Source organism: Monopterus albus, unplaced genomic scaffold (assembly GCF_001952655.1).
Source record: "Monopterus albus unplaced genomic scaffold, M_albus_1.0 scaffold283.1, whole genome shotgun sequence".
NCBI lineage: Eukaryota > Metazoa > Chordata > Actinopteri > Synbranchiformes > Synbranchidae > Monopterus > Monopterus albus.
The window spans coordinates 429,973-451,340 of record NW_018128163.1 but is presented as its reverse complement, the minus strand read 5'-3'; the positions used below and the strand labels follow the sequence as shown (position 1 = coordinate 451,340).

The 21,368-nt window shown below is 44.9% G+C and overlaps 1 protein-coding gene across 1 annotated transcript; it reads right to left on the bottom strand.

Annotated features, from left to right (window-relative positions):
- Positions 1-5: 5 nt before the first annotated feature.
- On the bottom strand, positions 6-21,278 carry LOC109973189 (F-actin-uncapping protein LRRC16A-like; the record flags this gene model as incomplete). The annotated part of the gene is made up of 33 exons (XM_020622592.1): positions 21,074-21,278; positions 18,213-18,310; positions 14,761-14,811; positions 10,111-10,170; positions 9,791-9,912; positions 9,081-9,178; positions 8,918-8,988; positions 8,515-8,588; positions 8,178-8,253; positions 7,860-7,948; positions 7,535-7,629; positions 7,019-7,105; positions 6,836-6,939; positions 6,630-6,707; positions 6,374-6,450; positions 6,020-6,124; positions 5,468-5,537; positions 5,192-5,273; positions 5,003-5,102; positions 4,798-4,852; positions 4,327-4,499; positions 4,110-4,178; positions 3,937-4,030; positions 3,745-3,843; positions 3,494-3,622; positions 2,821-2,943; positions 2,488-2,663; positions 2,084-2,171; positions 1,839-1,994; positions 1,572-1,638; positions 956-1,215; positions 671-786; positions 6-405 (listed from the first exon to the last, which is right to left on the bottom strand). Coding segments are annotated over exons 1-33 (3,576 nt in total), but the record flags the coding sequence as incomplete, so codon positions are not given.
- Between the last annotated feature and the right edge of the window lie 90 nt (positions 21,279-21,368).

Genomic DNA, 21,368 nt, shown 5'->3' with positions numbered 1-21,368 from the left:
CTATTCTTCTCCACGCTCTCCTTCTTCTCCAGACTGTGCTTCTTCTCCACGCTCTCCTTCTTCTCCACACTCTCCTTCTTCTCCCCCTTCTCCTGCTCAGCAGTGGTCAGTGAGGTCTCCATTTCTGATTCCACGTGGTCCTGGGAATGAGGCTTGAGGAGCTCCTGATGGGGCATCACCATGACTGCAGGGTTTGTCATGGGCAGCGTCGGGGATGTCGGCGCCGTCTCGTGATTCACTGGGCTAATATAAGATGAAGGTGGAGTGGTGGAGGCGGCTCCGTGGCTTTTCTCTGAGCGGGAGGTCCTCGATTTGATAAGGTTAAAGAAGCCGCTCTTTCTGGATTCATGTTTCTTATCTGTTGACTCCTGCGTGCTGGAGGACAAACCTCTGACAGAGGGAAGTCTGGAGCAGATTAAAAATAGTAACAGAGTCAGAAAACTCTACACCGTTACTTAAGTCATGCAATCCAACCAAATCTCAAAAGGTTCTTACATTATGAAAAAGCATCTACAGTATTTTAAATCAAACTGATTTAGGAAATTAGGTTTTAGAGAGTTGCCATTTACTTTACACAAATAACAAAAGGGTGCAAGATTTTTTTAAATAATCTGTTTTTGCTGTTGTTGTGTCAATGTCAACGTCTTTCAGCTTAAAGATCAATGCTCACTTGAAGCTAAGTCTGATGACTTTCTTGGAGAAGAAGTCATCCAGACCCTCGTCTAGCTTTCCCATGATGCTGCTCTGCTCAGTCTCTTCTGGTGCCAGGTTTCCCGTGAAGGCCCGCTGCAAGACCAATGGCAGGAACAAAAAAAGAGAGATGAGGCTCAATTACATCTCTGGCATTTAACAAAGGATCAGAGGGAGTTACGACAACCGCATTTGCGGTTTTCCTAAGCTATGCTGTGACATTTAATATTGGTGAATAAACACGTGCTCTCTGATGGGAACCCACATGTTTTCTGCTGGGTTTTGTCCTCTTCTTGGGTTTTGGTCGAAGTTTGGTGTGATGCTCCAGCGTCATGTGCTCCACAGGCGGCAGCTCACCAAAGCAGACAGACTTTGTGTCTGGTGAAGTAGGAGGAGAGGGGAGGTCCCCGTAGTAGCTGGACATTCTGTCCAACGGCTGTGAAGGAGGAGGAGGAGAAGGAACGGGGGGGTCTTCAATATGGATAGGAACCTCCTCCAGAGCCTTGTCCAAGTCAAACTCCATCTCTGTTGGGTACAGAAAGCATCACAGCCATGTGGGAAAGACACATATCAAGATGTTGGACAGCCTACTGAATAAAATCAAGACACAGCAGAAATAAGAACAACTTCATCACCTGCAAGTCAGAAACCCCCAAAGCTTTAAAAATCTGGCTTTTCTAAATGTCTAGTTATATGTTTTGTCATGTTTATCATTATCAAACAAGCACAAGATGTTTTTTCATTGCATGCCTTCTTACCATACATCTATGGACAGCAAACATAACACTGAATATACAGAGAAAAGGACTTCTCACACAGGCCAGAGGGTTTTGTTTATGTTTCTATCTGAAGTTACTGTAAATCATGTGTGTATCACTCACCGAATGCCACAGAGACAGGCCGCAACATCCTGACCAGAATACTCTTTCTCTTGGATTTAGGAGTCATCTAATGAGCAAAAACAGTTTTTTCTTTATTTTCACCATAACAAAGACACATTCTGGAGTTTTTAATGTTCTGTTAATTTTGCAAAGCAGCTGCTTATAGATGATGATGATAATGATGAAAGCAGTATTTTTAAACACCACACTGTTCTGCTGCCTCATTGACATATTCACAGCTCATCACACATGTCCGTGTTTTGCTACCATGCAGGAGTCTATGTCCTCCAGTTTCTGGTCTTGGCCGTCTCTGTGCTCCCGCTCATGGTTCTCAGGCTGCAGAACCAGCTCATCCAGAACCTCTGTTTCCACCTGAGACTCGCGATGCAGCAGAGGCTGACCCTTCCTGATCAGATGGTTGGCCTGGAGACAGAGGGAGGAGACAGGGAGCGGTGAACGAAAGAAAGGAAGACCAACAAAAAGAAAGACAAGAAGGCAGAGAGGAGACTAACCAGAGTGTGCTGTGATTGGGACAGAGACTCCAGAATCTCATCCACAATGCGATCTGACAGAAGTGATGCCATGCTGAGTTTCACTTCACTGTGTTACAAAAACACAAGACACACAAACAAAACATAACAGAGGTCCAGCTATATCCAAATTAAACTTTCATGAAAAAACAAGAGCGATGACATCATTTCCTGTGGCCATTTTTGCTTAATTGGAAAAAACTGACAAACTACCTTTTCCTGGCCCAGACCAGATTCTTTTTGATTCCACATCATTAGAAAGCTCAACAGTTACATGGCTAAATCCTGGCCTTGCTCTCCTGGAAATTCCAGTCACTGACTTCAAAGACCTGCTGCAGCTGAAGCTACAGTACATTTCCCTGCTAAAAACACACAGCGGATCAGACCTGATCTTGTTGATGATGTCGACGCCCGACTGTTCCAGCAGTGTGGTGCTGATGAAGCTGCAGGGAACAGTCATCCTCCCTGCACCAGCCTTCAGCAGCTCCTGACGAAGGCTGCTCCTCTTCATCACGTGAGGACACAGTCCCTCGGCAGCGTCCACCATTGACAGCAGCGTCGTCTGAGGAGAAGGAGTCCACAGAGTTCAAATCTCACCACGTGTTCCACTTTAAACTGTGTGTTGCTGCGCAGCATGTGCGAGGTCACATCCAACAACGTTCACCCTGCACGTTACTGGGATTCCCAGTGTAAAAACAGCAGTGTGTTCACTTCTGTACCTGCAGCTGCTCGTCCATCACCCTGGCCACCTCCCCTGCCATCGACTCCAGTTTGTCCTGAATAGCTCCAACACAAGCGCTGCTGGACCCCGCGCCCTTCAGGTGGTACAGGTTGGGGAGCAGCTGGAGAAGACAGCAACAGTGAGTTTAAACTCCAAGTACTTTTGGTTTGTAATCTCTGGCTTTGTTTCAACTGACAGCATTTTAAACTGCTCATCAGTGGAGGCTGGTTGACATGGCAGCTCACTTCATGTTTAGAAAATCTAATGCCAAAGCTGTTTTATTACTCCGCTACTTCACTGTTTCTCTCCGCTAGAGACCACCGCAGCTGAAACAAGAGCTTCTTGTTATTAGATAGTATTTTAAATATTGTGACAGTTTATTGGCGACCTGTAGTGCTGAATGTTCTCTCTATTGTATTTGTGTTTTTTGTCTTTGTAACTTTTTAACGATGCCATCATGCCAGGGCTCCCTTTAAAAAAAGGTTTTAAACCTCAACAGGATTTCCCCTGGTACAATAAAGTAAAAAGAAAAAGATGCAGAGGAGAAGTCACAGTGGAACTGTTGCTTTCTCTGGCTCTGCCCAGATGAAGTCTCACATCATACTCCTACAAACAGGCTGTCTTCTTAATGTACAGGAAGACTGACAGTTATGTGGCTCATGTTTTCTTACCGTCTTGGAGTTTCTGGCGTCCTTCATCAGGTTCTCCGCCACCTTCATGTCTTCCAGAACTGAGATGGTCTCTGTGAACCTCAGAGAGTTCAGGTGGTCCTGCACCTTCACACACATGGTATCCATCATCTACAGAGACACACAAAAAGGTCAGAGGTCATAAAAAAAATGACACAGTCGTGTGTGTGAAGGTCAGAGGTCATAAAAAAAATGACAGTCGTGTGTGTGTGTGTTGTTGTTGTTGTGCCTGCCTGCTTTGTGGTTGAGGTGACTATCCCCTGCTGCAGCCTGTATGCCTGCTCCTGGAGGTATTTGCGAGTCTCGTGGTTTCTCAGCAGGTACTGCTCCATCTGCAGCAAAACACAATTCTCTTAATGCAACACAACTGAGACTACAACCATTTTAAAAAGCATCAGAAATATACAGCAAGTCAGGAGAGCAACCTTTAGTAAGGCGTCCTCCGTCTTCTCTGGGTTTGCCTTCAGTGCCTGAGCAGCGTCCATGATGGGAACAGGCATGAAACGAATGGTGTAGTTTCTGATGGGGAGAGAGAGATTTAACATCTCTTAAAGGTTCAAATCAGTCATGATGCCCTGACAGAAAACTTCACACTCACTTCTCCAGAGCGGCAGCGACGTCCTGTAGACCCTGAGGGCTGATGTTGTTTCTGTCCCAGATGATTGTTCTGCAGAGACACACACACACAGAGCTGACCCCACCAGTGTTTCATCTGACTTCTCTCTTGATTCTGTGGTGAGTTGTTTCCTCTAGAATCACTGAAAACAGGTGCCTGATCTCTGTGGCTGAGTCTGTGACCCCGTTGCTTTGTTCACCTGAGTTTGGTGTTGATCTGCAGGGCTTTGGCCAGCATCTTGGCACCCATGTCTCCCATGGCATTTCCACTGATGTCCAGATTGGTCAGAGAAGTGTTGCTGCCCAGAGCGTTGAGGACAATGGAGAGGTTGTCCTTCAGCTTGGAATCAGCCAGCGACAGTGAGGTTAGCGGCTGCAGAGGAGCAAAAGGGTGGAATGGTTTTACACTGGTATTGCGTCCAATGTGCCTGATCAGCGTTTCTGCAGAGAATACTGTATGATGAAATCAATGTCATGGGCAAAGGGGACAAAACCAAAGACTGAGAAACAGGCAAACACAGAGAGAGACACTGGAAGGAACGAAAGGAAAGAAACATTAATCAGGCTAAAAAGTTTTCACTCACTAGAGAGACACTGGAAGGAACGAAAGGAATGAAACGTTAATCAGGAGAAATGCAAAAAAAGTGTGATGCTAAAAAGTTTTCACTCACCGATTCCTCCTCTTGTATCACATGAACCAGGGTGTCCAGGACCTGAGCCACATTTCTGCAGAAGAACCAGAGGCCAGAGATGTGACCACGCACCAATTCCAATAAAAATGTGCCCAAAATAACTGTTACTAAGACTTGTATCCATTTTGTTTTCCACATAGCTCCAGCTGTAATCACATAGAAAACTGCTGTTTGCGTCACCCACTTGGATTTGATGTTGCTGAAGTTTTTGCCCAGTGACAGGTGTCTGATGGAGCGGTTCTTGGCCAGCCACACTAGCATGGTTGTCAGATCGATGTCCAGCCCTGAGCAGTGTGGCACAGAAATATGAATAAGACACAGTCAAAGTCAATGGAGCATCATCTAACACGATGAACACCTAAAATGTCCCCACCGTTGTCAGAAATGTCCAGACTGGAGATGTTGGGGATTTCAGCGATACAACCCTCCAGGATCTGGGAGCCTCCTGAACGCAACTGAGAGAAAGGAAGGTCAGTTTCTCAACAATATGGAGGTTAGTGATTAGTTTAGAGACCAGGCTAGAGTTGCTAACTGCAGCCCCCAAACATACTTTAAGCCTTCAGAGTGATTTATCACTGTTGTTTGAAAGCAGACAGCGTTTGTGTTGAAACAGTGTGCTGAGGCGTGTTAAGGTGCATCTGAGTGTTACCTCACAGCAGCTGAGGTCCAGAGACACGTCACTGAGGTTTGGGTTGCAGCCGAGCCCCAACAGCAAAGCCCTGCCAACAGAAAACCCACCGACTAGTCAGACGGTTAGTTTAACAGCTGATATTTTTGTATTTTACATACAGTATAATGAAAACGCCATCGAAAACTGCAGGAGGTATTTTGTAATGAAGGCTTGTAATTATGCTTCTTATCAACTCGTCGTCTCAACCTGCATGTATTAACATGTAACATACTTATACTGTAAAAAAAAAAAAAAAGCTTTTCCTGAATACCTTTGGATGGCTCAACCTATACTCGTATCTGTGTGCCGCGAAGTGTGATATGTGGCTAAACAAACTGGTTTTTAACTATCTTTATTCATTCATACTTAGTCCAAAACTAAAAAGTGAAGCATTCTTTGACACAGTCTGATCACATCACATTGTTTCTGTGGTTGTTCTTTGGACCAGAGGAGCTCACTGAACCATTGTCACCCGTCGTTCTACTGCTGTGTGTCTTGTTAACAATTTGATTTTGTGGGATGTTTTCTTACTTCAGAGCCTCCAGGGGCAGCCGGGTTCCTGACAGACTGACTGAGCTCAGAGCCTGAGCAGAGCTGAAGAACTGCTTGAAGGATGAAGGGATTTCTTTACACTTCCTGTATGAGCCCCAGGAGAGATGTGTTAATATGAACATAGTGAGAACACAGACTATAACCAGGGTTTAACTGACTGCAGACAAACACTACAGTCACTAAACAGCATCACTTATTTTTACTGTCAGGGTGAGCTGAAGAGATAATTTCACTTTATCCACAGCTGCTTCCTCTTATTATCCTGGAATAGTGTCTGTCATATTACTGTAGATAATGTTTATGAGTTCACTTATCAGAGAGTCAACTTCTTGCCTGTGAGAGAAGACATTCTTGGACATGTTGAGGACAGAAAGATGCTTCACAGATCCTCTGAGCAAAGACGCACACACCTAGACAACACAGAACTGAACCTTGGCAAAAGAGGTTGAAACTGCACAAAACATGGACTCTCTTGTGTAGGCCACGGTCATGAGGAATGTAAACATGACTTATTCCAAACAAAGTTCATAGTTTAGACACAAAACCTGATTTACTCTCCAGTTTGTATGCGTGTTTGGCTGATTTTTACCTGTTCCAGAGAGCAGTCGCTGCTGGACAGATCCAGGGTCTCCAGACAGTTAGAGTGACTCAGGAAGCTGTGCAGGTGCTGTGAAGGAAACAAACACATTGCTGCTGGTGACATCCTGTAGTCCTAGAAATGTGTCCAACATTTTCTGAGAAGCTGTAATAAACTGTGGATTTGAGTTGAGACAAGGAGAAGAGGAGCTTGCGCACCGGTAGGTCGTCGCCTCTGAGCGAGTTTCCCGACAGGTCGAGGTGTGTGAGAGTGGAGGCGATGACCGGGTTGGCACAGAGAGCCTGACAGAGGTTGTTCACACCTGCAGAAAATAAACATACCTCCTGAAAAAGAATTCAGGACAATAATGAACCATTACTCTGTTTTTTCTGTGTGTTCACCTTTAGGATACATGGAGGTCTTGGAGAGGTTCAGGTGCTTCAGGCCCATGGGCAGTTTGGCGAGCTGAGCGCTCAAGGCGGCAGCACCTGGAGACAGCAGAAACACAACCAGTCACTGTCCAGACCTACAGAGCCGGGGATCTCCAACGTGGCCACTAGAGGGCGCACTTGACCTGTGAGAGTTCACAGCATCAGGGTCTCTGCATGTTTCAAAATGCCACGGTTTAAACCACTACAGATCATTTTTATGCAAATCATTCAACAAGAACTGAGTAGTACAGTAGGAACAACTGCAACAGGTTGTCAGTGGTGATAATATCCCACCTCAGTAAAGAGGATATGAATAAGAATTGAGCGTTTTGCATAATGGAGAAGAAATGAAAAATAATAAAAGATCAATCTAATGGGATGAATCACGAAGATCTATTTTAAAACACCTAGCTGAGCCACAGATGCACGCCAGACCTGGTCTACACAATGAAAGCAGTGTGTTTGCACATGTGCATGTGTTTTCACCTTTGTCCTCTAGTGAGTTGTTGCTCAGGTTGAGTGTGTGTAGCGTGGAGGCGGGGTTTTGCAACAGAGCGCTGGCCAGTTTCTGAGCAAAATCACTGAAACAAAATATCAGTTCAGTGAGCAGGGTTACTGTCTGTATGTGTCAAACGTGATCACCTCTCATCACACATGATCTATAAGCTAACAAATCTCAATTTAATATGCAGTAAGAGTCAGATGAAGACAAAAACATTCGTTTATCTTGGAAAATTCAACAAGGAGGATTTACTATCTGCACACATACAAAACACTGAGGACACATCAGCTCTGTTACTTGACCTCTGACCTTCTGAGCCCAGCGTTGTCCAGCACCAGCTCCTCCAGGCGGCCGGATCGAGCCACCACTCTCAGGATCTGGTCGCACACGTCTGCCGACTAGAGGGCACAGACACATACCGGTCTTTTGCCTTTTTATTACATCTCAGTCACATTATCGAGAAGCAAACACAGTTTAATATATTTTGTATTTTATGTGATCTTTGTTTAGTGGCAGAGGTCACAGTTCACTCAACAATGAAATGTTACATGAGGCAGGCAGATGTGCCACCGTCTGTCTCAGCGGTGCACTGGGATTTTAGGTTAAAACTGAACTGCATGATGGTACCAGTTTGTAGTCTTTAGCGGAGAGTTTGGTGAACCACTGGTTGTACTCTAGAGCTGCAATGATCGCCACCAGATCCCTGCAGGAAAAATAAAAGTACAGATACGTCGGCCATTGTGGTCTTTGGAGAGGAGAACAAACTTTATTTATGTTGCTTTTTTCAGAAACAGTGTGTGATGTCCCAAACAAATAACAACAACAGTGATAAAATGTGTTCTTTTGTTAAAACCAGCAGATCAAATCCTTTTTCATTTTCTCACCTTCTTCTCGGCCAAAAGCTTGAAATTCACAGTCAAAGTCAGGCACACAATACACGATGGTGCTGGGTTTGTGTATGTACCTGTTCTCCAGGTGAATAAAGTCCTGCAGGTTGAGCTCTCTGGTGTCCTGAGTGAGATAGATGGTGTCCACGTCCTGGAGGAGACAACGCGTCAGGTGAGAGACAGACAAATGCAAAAATATGGAAGCGGCTTTATGGTGCTGAACTCGGGTACAACACAAAGTGAAACGCAGCACTGGCAGAATTGAAAAGACGACAGCGGAAACACAAACGTTCGACAGATGCGGCATCAGCAGAGAAGAGGAGGGAGTAGAAGAAAAACAGAAGAAAGGAGGACAAAATGAAGTAACTTAATCAGGTGGGGAAGCAACAGAAGCTCAAACTATAAAACTAATATTAAGCAAAAAAGAAAATACAACTTGTGTAGAAAAGGCAGACAGTGATTCCAGTAGAGAGCACCGACCCACTGGACCTCCTCCCTGTACGGCAGACCCAGGTAATCACACACACACCAGTACTGATGGGAGAAACCCCCTGAAATGAAGAGTCACAGCCTTTAATCTCTTAAATCCAGACACTGTGAACATCTGGCTGGATATATAGTCAACATCTGGAGGCTGACTTACCACAGGGCCCCAGGTCGGCCGATCCCTGGTCGTCCCAGGTGGCCCGGAGAGCCGCCGTCCTCTCGGGAGGCTTCAAACTCAGCTTCCTCATCACCTTCCTTCCTTAGAAAGAATGAGGGAGGAACAGAGAAACAGAGACAGGGAAATATTCATTTCAAGACTTGATCAAGATCTTAACAGCATCTTTAATCTCAGGAAGTGAAACTTGATGGATGATTTCTTCTCTCACATGACGATTAACCAAGAACACAATGGGGAGATTTAACCGATCAAGGAATGAGCGCCAACACCTCATCAAAAGAAACACCACACCAGAATTATACTGCTGTGTTTAGTTTTCTTCATGAAATTATTTTTCAACCTGCAAAGTGTGCTACATGCTTTCAGTTCCAACTGTTCATGAATTCAGCCCTTTACAGTAGAGCCACTCCTCTCAAATTGTATTATTGCCTCGTTGTCATATTAAACAGCTTGTGTAACTTTATACATTTAACAGTGTCAATTCTGCAATGCATCAAATCTCATCATCTTGAAGAATTTAATTAAATAAACAAAGCTTTAAATTTAATACACAATTAAAAGCTCCTTAGTAACTCCTTAAACAGCTGATGTAAAACATTTGTATTTTCCTTTCTTCACAGCTTCACAGCCACTGATGTGCTCCTTGTCTTTTCCCGTCAGGCTCAAGCTGTTGGCTGTGTGGTACCTACACAGGTGAGGCAGCGGGGCAGATGCGTTGCAGACAGCTGCCAATGTGCGCGATCACCTCATCCGCTTCCTCCACTGAGCCCAGCCGGAGGCTCCACGGACCGCGCTCATGCTCCAACACCAACTGCAGGGGGCGACACGCGCAAAGCAAAATGAAACAGTTTTCACGAAAGGAGGTTCAATGTAGCATTTAGAGAGGATGCCTGGCCATCTGCACATTTTAACAGATTTAATGTTCCTCCGTATGCTTCCTGATGCACAGACGGTGTTGAAGCATGGCTGTGGGAAGTGTGTGTGTGTGTGTGTGTGTGTGTGTGTGTACCTGAGTGGGCTTGCTGCTGCTGATTCCCTGAATATCCAGGTAGCTGAAGGACTGTTCAACCTGATCAAGAGAACCGATGATGAAACAGTAAATTTATGAAGTCAATCTTGGAGCTTTACATCTTTATGGCATTACAGGGACATGTTGAATTATGGAAAACACTCTCCATTGTGTGAGCAATTCCCAGGATAAAGCCTGAACTGGTGGACTAGGAGCACTTCCCTGACTGAGGCTGAGGGTGTGTAAAACCTTCATGAACTGGGTGAAGACAGATGAAGTGAGCAGACTGGGTTTTACTGTATGATGTTTATATTTCATAACAGACATTTAGGTGAGCTGTCAACAACTTGAAAGATTTGCTTTGCAAAACTAGCCCCACACAAGAATATGGATTACTCGCTGGTCTTTCCATCGTCAGTTCACAAATCAATGTATAGAGAAAAAGGAAGACGCAGGTGAAATAGAAACATATGCAACATCTGGATTCATGCCCACAAAGCACCAGCTCAGAACTACAACTGAAAACAGATGGGGCAAAAGGCCACAGGTACCCACTGAGCCGGGCCTTACGGACCTCACTGATGCTCCTGTGGCTAAATGGGAACAAATCTGGTGCAAAGTCAGAAGCTAGCACCAGCATTAGTGCCTTTGCTAAACAAGCACAACTATGAGCCAGCAAGCTCCAACTTGTTTGCAGTTCTGCAGTAGATACAAGAGAGATGACTGTGTCACAATAACCTGCAGACTGTTCACTTCAGTGATCGACGTTACAAAAGTCACATGATCAACAGCGAATGCTTCTCCACGATGACAAGAGGCTGTGACAAAGTATGTACAGCTGCCTGTGGAGTCTGAATCCTCCTGTTAAATTGATCAGTGGAACTACAAACAGGGCCAAACGGGAGGAAAACCCTGAACAAATGAGTGGTCTCCTCCAGGATGAGAGTTTAGTTTGTCGCTTGTCTGTAGATACTGATATGAAACTGGGCGTATTTACTATAAGGAGCAGGAAAAGAAATAAATCCATGGACGACTGGAATGTAAAAGCAAAAGCTACAAAAGTGACAAATAGTCTGCAGAACAAATGTCTGGAACAGAGTCACAACCTCACACACATTTCCCTTTGAGCCCAGGGAGAGGAAAAGTAAAAATAATAGTGGAGTCTTAACTTGCTGCCAAAGAGAGAGAGAGGGAGGGGGGAGGTACAGTAGCCAGAGAGGGAGCTACGACACAATTTAAAGAGACAACATAGGAGGGGGATAAATAAAGAGAGAGGTGAGAATTGGGGGGGCTGGACTGATGGACAGGATGTTGTGGAAAATATGGACGGTGATTCACAGTGACAGAGAAATGAAGAGTGAGAGAATGAAACAGAAAGAGAAGAAGAGAAAGTGAGAGAGGGCGAGGGGCATAGAGAAACAGTGCCCCCTCCCCTCCTTTCCTTGCCAGCTGTTGAATTCCACCATTGTCTTTTTTTTCCTCTCTGCTGAGATAGTGCACGCTCAGGAACAAACCCACCCTCTCTCTCGCTCTCACACACACACACACACACACACACACACACACACACACACGGCTGCAAAAACAGATCAGAGGTCAGCTGGCACAGGGACAGCAATGGATTCTATTCAGACGTTATCCAAGTTTCATGTGCACTGCCAGTCAGAAGCTTGGACACACTTTCCCACTAAGCTGAACCAAACCTCTAGCTGAACCTGTGGAGGACTGAAACCAAAACAAAGCCATTTGATTTCTGTAGAACGGAGAGATTAGTCCACAAACTACAAGGATGTGTTTCTAAATAAACTTTGATAGATCTGGTACAATATGTGGTGAGATTTGATCCAAAAGATATTTAGGTGTGTAAAAGTCATTCCCATTTTAATTTTCAATAATTTACGAGGAACTGAAGCTGTGGATGGTCTACGTGGATCTCACAGAAACAGGCAGATACACTTTCTGTCATGCACACTGTGGGATATGAGTCCTATTGAATCAGAGCTGTCGGGTATCAGAACCCGATCAAGGAGCTGTACAAAGAACGTGTAGGTTTTATTGAACATGTAACTACAGCCTCCAGAAGAGGATGAAGGATCTGGGGCAACAGCCACCAACACCAGATAAGAGCGAGTGGGTGATATTTAATATTTAATTTTTACTTTGATCCGCTGAACCAGCAGAGGAGCGGCCTTTGGTGCTGTTCCAGTGTAAACAGGAGCAGCTTGGAAATCCCTGGAGTGTTTCCTGCACGCCTGCATGAATTCGCAGTGAGTTGTTTCTTTAAGCCTTCTGAGAACTACTAAGTCTTAACCATAGAAGAAGAGATTCTCTGACATTACCAGCATGGCATCACAGATGCATAAAGTATTGCTTACTGTAGGTTTAAGCTGACAGTGGAAACCTGCAGGACTGTCCTGAGGGGTCGACACTCAGCCAGACTTCCTCACATCCAGACTTAGTTTCAGTGTGAGTAGTTTCACTCAGCATCAGAGTTTTGTTTACAAGTTGTCTGGTCTGATTCACACGCTCATCAGTAAGAAGCCAAAAATGCCTGAGGGGTTACCAGAGGACAATAAAAACAGAGGCTTGAAAAAAGGAAACATCTGTGATTTCAGAACTGTGTTTAACCACTGGTTCACTTCTCGTTTAAATGATCGAAAGACTCTGAGGACTCACATTTTCTAAGCTAATTAAAGAAGCGTCAGGCTCCAGTCTGAATGTGAAATGGTTTCTATGGCTTATTATCTGAGGTTCTGGTAAGAGTTTGGTCCTCTTTAAATCCAGAGTCCAGTCTAGAAATGTGTTCCCATCAACAGTTGGCTGAGGCCCATATTTTGTCTTCACATCCTCAGTCTCCCTTGTGTTTTCCTCTCTGTCCCTCTTTCTTGCCCTCCAGGTTGAATTTCTCTTCCTTGCACTGTTTTCCTTTCCACAGTCTGTACTCTCACAGCTGCATTGTGGGTAAAACTGCTAAATGTCTCAAAACAGTAGGACTTGTTTTCAACTGGGATGAGAGACATAAAGGAGAGCAGGAACGAGGGGAAAGAGAGACCAACGTTAAGTCAGATAAACAGAGAGCCGGGGGGTACCGCACAACAGCAGAAGTAAGAAATCCAAGATACGAAGGCAAAGTGAGGATTGACCTACGATGTGCTTTCTTCAACAGACCACAAGGTCGATCACAGATTCACTGAAGCTGTGTTCCACTTGGCCGTGCCGGCACAGTGCATGTGAAGTAGTGTCGTTAAAATGAACAGACTCCGTGTCCAACCGGCACAAACGGCACTCTGCTGATTGGGTGCTGAATGCCAAGTTGCCTAAAATAAACATTTGACAAGACAATTCTTTGAACTTGGCATTTTAAACTATTTGTTAAAAGTGAAATTGGAGATTAGATGAATAAACTTTGTTTTATCATTGCAAGCAGTCTTTTTGTATCAACACAGCCAGTATAAGTAACATGGTTATCATGTCAACTTTAAGGATTTTGGTGTCTGCACAAGTAAGATCAGTGAACATCACATTTTACAGATTAACTGTAAAAGAATTAGCAGGTTTCTGGTCAGAGTGGCTGCTGACAGAACTAATAAGGGACCAGGATTAATCAAGCCTGGCTGTTAGCCTGCTCTGGAGCGGAATAGCTACACAGGATAAGTCTTCATAGCAACTTAGTTTATCTTAATTTAACCTGCTTTCATGCAACTGAGTCAGGGCCAAATTCAGATGGGATAACGGCAAAATTCCAGCTTAATCCCTTAATCTTGGTTTTGTGCAATACCCGCCAGGAAGGAAGAAACACAGACACAGCATTAAAGTGTGATAATAAGGTGCAACATGAGGGGTACACGCTGAGACTGGACATTGTGAGAGAGCAGGTTAAAAGCCTAAATATGTTCAAATAAAGAGTGAACTACCATAAAACACTCCAAGCGCTGAATATGAGTCAAACTACCCCACCAAGTGTACTAGCTTGGGCAAACCTTAGTCAAACAAAGAGAGAAAATCCAGCGGCCAACTGTTTTAACACATTACTGAACCTGTGATCATTTTAAAGGTTTCAATTGTCAGGAAAACGGGGCTTGAGGCTCGGTGCCTCAGTCACAATGTACTGAGACACAGGCGGTGAAAACCATGATTCTGACATCCCTATACTTTAACAGGCAAAAGGCAGGATCCTGATTAATGAAAGACAGCCTGTAAAAGTAATGAGAGTTTAAGAAGGTGATTAACTGATCACACCAGTTGAAGCTTCTCTTTAACTACTAATGAATTCTGTTGCACTTCATATCACAGATGAAGTACTTTCTAACAGGGACTACAGCCAAACTATAAGCAAGTACAGCGTGCACTGAACCAACATGCACAATGACACAGCCAGCATGTTAATGTTCAGCAAGTGCAATGTTTACTATCATAGTTTAGCGTATTGCATGCTACCATTTGCTAATTAGTCACCTGCAGACATTTTGTTAATAAAACAATTCAAAAATAACTTTGAAAGGATGAAGGTGCGAGACAAAAAGTCAGACAATCACCAGTGTTATTACAATTAGTCCTGAGGAGGCATGAGGGTCTGAGCCAGATGTCGGCAACGCATCCAACAGCTGTTGAGACACACACACACACACACACACACACAGATCTACTAACCTTGGATGGGACCCGTGCTGTCAGGAGGTAGGCTCGATGCAGTGCCAAGGCCTGAAGTCAGAGACAGAGACCAGTCAGACACTCAGTAATAAACACCAGCAGTTTATCACCACTGCTGAGAGGAAGATTAACTGAATTCAGACCTTCTGAGTGGTTTACAGGGCTGGATGTTGTTTGAAATATTAATATGCCTCACAGGAGAGCATTGTACATACACACTGAGAGTCACATTCCCCGTGTGTCCAACACACCTGGCCAGTACAGCCAACTCCAATGAATATCCGCATTTTGGTACCAACACCAAAACACTGGTGTCCTCGAGACTTCCCTTGACAACGTCACACTCCTTTTTCTACAAAACATCCCTCACTGAAACACAGTAGGTTCTTCTAAAAACAAGCAGCTATACAGGAGCAATTAAAAGACTTAAGATTAGAAGAAAATCTATGAAAAATAAAGTTAAATGAATGGAAATCTGCTCATTTTCCCTCCAAATATGACCAGATCAGATGGTCCCTTCTGTGTGTTTTCACTTGCAGAAAGCCTGGCAGTGGCCTGGGCCTGTGAAGAGTGTTCTTCACTCACTGGGATAGTGACATGTTCTATCTTTGACCACATATTGAACTCCTGTCCTAGCAGAGAGCAACTCCACTCACTCAGTCACTGCCAGTTGTGCTTTTAACTAACGAAAATTAGAAACCAGCGTGTGAGATGTTTGTAGAGTTACGGTTTGAAATGATGCGAGTTAAATGGGCCTTGTTACCAGATTTTCACTGCAACCCGTTTACAAAAGAAAGAGCGAGCGAGTGAGCGAGCGAGGTGGAGGGAAGGCACGGCGCAGCTGACAGGAGGCAGCCGTGGCATGCACAACAACTGCTTTCACAGAGGAGAGGGGTCACTCCAGGTCACATCTGGTCAACGTCAGAGGAGTCAGCCTGCGTGGTGTGATATCAACCTGCCTGATGGGACTGAAGGACCTGTTTCCATCTTTACTTTAGAAAGATCCCAGTTCAGGCGTTTGGCAGACGTGAGCGCAGGTTGATGTGCAGATGAGCTCATGAGTAGACAGACTAGGTAACAGGAAACCGACGGGTAAGAGCGACAAATCAGGAAAATCACGACACACTGTCTGAGTGAGGTCAAACCTGCACATTTTATTGATTCATACAATGCAACACTGTATACCACATGGTGTAGAGTTACAGGGATGCAGTGCCTGTTACGTCTCTGTTATGTCTCCCATCTACTTTTCACAAGGCTGCATTTCAGGTTTATGCTTTGGTCATTTTTGTCATTAACCAAAGCCACTTAATCCAAGTGTAGACCAAGGGGACGGGGCTAAAGCTTGATTTTTGCCTTGAATCTATGCAGAGCCTTCAGTGCCTACAGAGAAGATTTGATGCAAAAGCTTTAGAAAGAAAACTGTGACCCTGCAGCTAAATGCAGCATCGTGAATGACTTTTGAATCCAAACAATCGCTACCACAAAAATACTTTATGAAAAAAATCTGTGCTATTTGCACATGTAGAGTATGCTGTGATGCTCTGGTCATGCTTGTTAGTAAATGACCAGGGAAACAAGAAACAAGAAGTATGAGAAAGGGCAAAATCATAAAGATATTAAACCAGTGTCTGTGTGCAAACCTGTGCAACCATCACTGCTTCTGAAAAGTCCCAGCAGAACACTGCACTACACCGTCACGGATCAGCTTAGAAAATAATCAGCTGGTGAATCAATAAGGAAATTACAGTTTGCCAGACAGGGAGGCGGCCTGTGCGCATGCTGTGCACGGCGCTGGTCAACTACTGACACGCCCAGTACACACCATCTAATGCAGTTTCCTTATTTATTCTGCACCAACCTGACACTCAGGTGCAGTGGTCTACTACCAGAATGATGGCTAACACAGCCACGTCAGCATCCCTCATCCTTTTAAAGGTTTCAGCTCAGTTAGTCTTTGAGTTCGGCTCGGAGTCGCTCGCTCCTCTTTCCAGACTGCCTTCCTCCAGATTCACTGCTTTATTTTCCTTCTATACTTGACTTTGATTTACACATATAAATACAACTCTGCCCGACACAGTAAAATTTACTGTGTTTAGCTTTATTTCTAGAAATTGTAGCACATCTTTCTGATCTGATTGCAGTCTGCAGCTATGGAATGTGGTGTGTGTACGCCCCCGGAGTGTGTGTGGCTGCTTTAGTCACTTCCCAACAGGACCTGCAGTCAGATGCTGCAGAGCCGCGGTATGTGGTCGCGACTGAGAAATGTGTTTAAAAATGTCTGTAATGTCACTGTGTGGGCTGCGGGGCCAGGGTGGTGCAACCAGAAGCCTTTCTATGGAAGGTTCACACAGACACAGCTGAGATGAATTTACACACATGCAGTTACATGAAACCAGATATTTTATAGGATCAAAACTTGCAGCACCATGGAGAGGCAGCTTATCAGTCAACATTTACCCAAGACCTCCTAATTTAGCAGCGCAGGTCTTACTCTATATGTTTATGTCTTCAGTGGTTCCTAAACAAGCAGCAGCATCAGAACTGAAGCCGACAGGTTCACTGTGAACACTTCTGTCCAGGAACTGTTTTGAACTTGTGCACCTCACCTGTTATACAGGCTTACCCTTGAGGTACATGGAGGGTGAGCTGGAACCAAACACCGAGGCAGACTGGTCTGCAGTCTGTCACAGTCCCAAATTCACCTGCGTCTCTCTGGACCCACAGAGTGTACTGTGGGCACCGGTAGAACATGAGACGATTCGAGCCCAGAGCACCATGACGCCACAGTGCTGACCACTGCTCCACTGTGGTGCCCAGGTACAGGAGGTCTTTCTGATAGTTTAGACTGCAGTGTGCTGCCAAGGCTGTGCCAACAGTTTGTGGCTTACTCCAGATCCAGGGTTAAGTTTGACCCAGCTACACACTGCACAGATCACGCTATAGGTACAATACCTGGTGTATGCAATGAAGGATCGTGTTGGGTACAAATTCTACTGGTTACCTTGAGTAAAGATGGAGGAGATAAATCACTGCTGCAGTGATAACTTTCCAGAGGATTAAACTATTGCCTGAGAGCAGTAAAAACTGCTGTGTAGTGTCTCTTACACCTTCAGCCCACACTTCCTGGTTCATACTTTTTCATACCTGTACCTGCAGCAACATGTTCACGCCAGCACAGCTCACTGGATGTTGCTGCCTTAAGAGCAGACTTTTCATTCATGTCATAAAATCGAGCAGCCGACCAACTTTATTCTGGAAGCTGGGTAGCGATATTTCAGGCCTGCTGTGATTTCAAAGCTTTTCTCAAAGGGAAACTGCTGGAATTCAAAAACCACACAAACCACACACGCCCCGTTTTTTCACCATCCATGGACTGAAGAGCAAACTGTACAGAAACAAAACCCGAGTCCATGTGTTCCAAATAAACACACTCAAGCACTGCCACTTACCAGCACTCTGCTCTCCACCTTGTCACCTTTGACCTCCAGCTGGACGATGCGCCTCAGGGTCAGCTTCACCCTCCGACCCACCGCCTCCCGCACACTCTCTACAGCAGACAAAAGGTTACATGACACCAGAGTTACGCCACAGCAGCTGGATGCATCAGATTACAGCATGTTGCACAATGGATGGAGAAGCTTAGGATGGGAGATTTGACTGCCTGAAGCCCCACTGCAGTCCTGCGTAGCATTGCGGCAGGCCTTTTTGAACATTTTAAAAATATGTCACTGAAAAGTCCTCTAGAGTGGGATGTTACTTGTGTAGATACTCTAGGACTGCTATTGCAGAGCACAACATGGTGCCGTCCTAAGTGCAGCAATAACATCAGTACGTGCACGGCTGTTGTATTGACTTTTATTTCTTCATAATGCGCCGCCGTCTCCATTTTTTTTTTTTTTTTTTAAGATGGTGGGTGTCTATCATAGGCTGAAACACTTCCTGTTGCTCAGGTTTTCTCTCTGTCAATCGGAACGTAATGAAGCAGAAGCCAGGTTGGGAGGGCACTACTCTGCCCCAACCCTGCACAGCCCATTTCTGAGACAACGAGAACACACTGTCGGTGTGGGTACGGTGCCCGGTGGCAGTGGAATGAAGGCATAAAAGAGACACAATCTAAATATAGGGTGAAAGTAAAGTTTTCATAGAGCAGCTCACATTTTACTGCCCCTCGTGATGTAAAACTCCTGAATCTTCCTGTATCTTCTTTAGCAGTGGTGGGAAAATGTGGGGACAGACAGAACGTAAAGGTGGGAGGGGAAGTGAGAGTCCTGAAGATTAAGTAACAGAAAGAGAGAAGGGAGGTAGAGAAACTGGAGACTTTGTGCTGCCTTCATCCTCCGTGTGCCCACACACAGGGTGAAGTCATGAAGATGATGAAAACATTACAGCATAGAGCAGCGCGGACTGACCAGAAACCCAGACTACTCCCTCTGTGCAGCTCACTCATATAGAAATAAGGAGTTCCCCATGAGTAATTAGTCCATAGTAATGACCTGCAATGTTTCATCTAAACAAATGCCTGTTCCTCTTTTCAGTCCTCCTGCTTTAACATACAAGTGTTAAAGCAGGAGCATGTGATTAATGCTGGGTATCAAACTTCAGTCTTTTATGGCATTCATCCTTTTACTTCAACATAATTAAGTATGAAAAAATACTTTTCTACATTTTTATTCAATGATATTAAAGTCAACAGAACTTGGTTGTGGTAAATAAGTTTACTTTTTATGTCGGTGGAGTGCACAAAGATGCCAAGGTATTGAAAAGTACAACTCCACACAGAGACGGACTGTGAGATTTGAACACAGAACCTTCTTGCTGTTAGGTGTCAATGCTAACCACTGCACCACAGTTGAAGCATGTCAGCTTAGGCTTTAGGGCTTGTGAGGGGTATTATACTATGTGGGATATCACTAGTCCTTGATATCTTATGGGTTAAACAGTAAATTAGTTGAAAAACTAAAGAATGACTGATGGAAAGAACCAACAGCTGTAGCTCCAGGATAAAGGCTAAAGATGTTAACTAAAACCCCAAAATATAAGCTAAGGTCTTTATCATGGCTGAATTTTAAAACGTGGTGATTAACTCTGCTTTGGCATTAGACTGGTCAGTGTCTCCACACCATGCCAAAGGCACACTACCTTATGTGACCATCCACACCTCTCACTACCAGCTCTGCCTCTGTGAACAACAAGAACAGCCACGATAGCCTCTCCTGCTCGCGATGAGCAGCATCAGGTCAGTCTGTCCTGTTGCAACAACAAGGCCCATTTCATCAGTGAGTCAGCAGCAAGAGGCTGGGCTGCACACAGGGTAACAGAGAGGACGGGGCTGAGAGTCAGCCTGTCCACTCAGCACCGAGTTTGCTTTAGATTTCTAATGACAGTCCAAAAATAACAAGACACTGGCCCTACATATCAGCCTCCACTGGCCAAACTCCTCCAACCAGCCTCCACTTCCCAGCAGAGCACACATGCAGCAGTCCTGTCAGTTCAAGCCCCTCTCTTCAGGAAAGCTGCAGTGATTTACTGTTTCTCCCCACTTTCTGTTTGACAGCCAGTCATCCAAGCAGCCTGTGGCGATAATATCTCACAATCCAACGGAATTTCACAGGACACACCCCAAAGGCTTTTCTCTCCCCTGCTTCAGATAAGGAAGTAACAGGAGAGACTCAGGTCGCCCGCCAGCCCCCTGGGGCACAAAAACACAGCTACTGACTGAAATGCAAGAAGGAAAACAGGAAAATGCTGGGTTTTTTTCCAGCAGTAAATACAGACTAAGTTCAGGAAAAAAAATCACTCCTATTCCTATAACAGTGAGGACATTATGTCTCTGTTATTCAGTAGCTTATTCATGTACAGTTTATCCGGGTAAATTTACCTTGTGTGGTGTCACCAGAACAATGATACAAGAAATTACAGTATACCTTTTTATCAGTGCTGAGGATGACTTTATGATGTGGTAACCTCAATTAAACCTGTATACTGTTCATTTTATAGTATGGAAATTAAACTGTAGCTCCTAAAAGCAGAGTCCTAAAGTAAAACGCAGTGATTTAGTGGGTTTGTAGTAACCTTACCATGCTTTTAAGTACTTCTATGTGTTACCTATGTGATGCGGTGAGGTAAAGGTTTCTATCAAGTTCTCAGTGATTTCGTCGTCTGTTCAGATTTTTAAAAAGTGCAACAAAAGGACACCAGAGACAGAAAACCAGAGTTTAACTAACTTTACAAACCCGGTTTGTTTACGATGAGAACAGCAGCACTACAGCCGGAGTGTGTTGGGTAAAGACCGTTTGTCACCTTAACTTACCGAACAGCTCGTTGTCCGTTTTTGCCTCCGACATTTCTTCTGCCGAGGTAAACAGCGTAGGAGTCCGGCAGCGAGCGCAGGAGCAGCGGGTGAACCCGAGAGGAAACCGGGCGGTGCTGCTCCAACCGAAGGACGAGGTGTCGTCCCGTTTTCCTCTGCTTACCTGTCGACACCCCGCCCACCTAACTCCTAGCGTGCGCGTCCATTCCTAATGCTGGGCACACACCCGCGCGCGCGCACACACACACAACACACACACACACACACAGTTTATGTTTCGTAGTCCATGGGGACA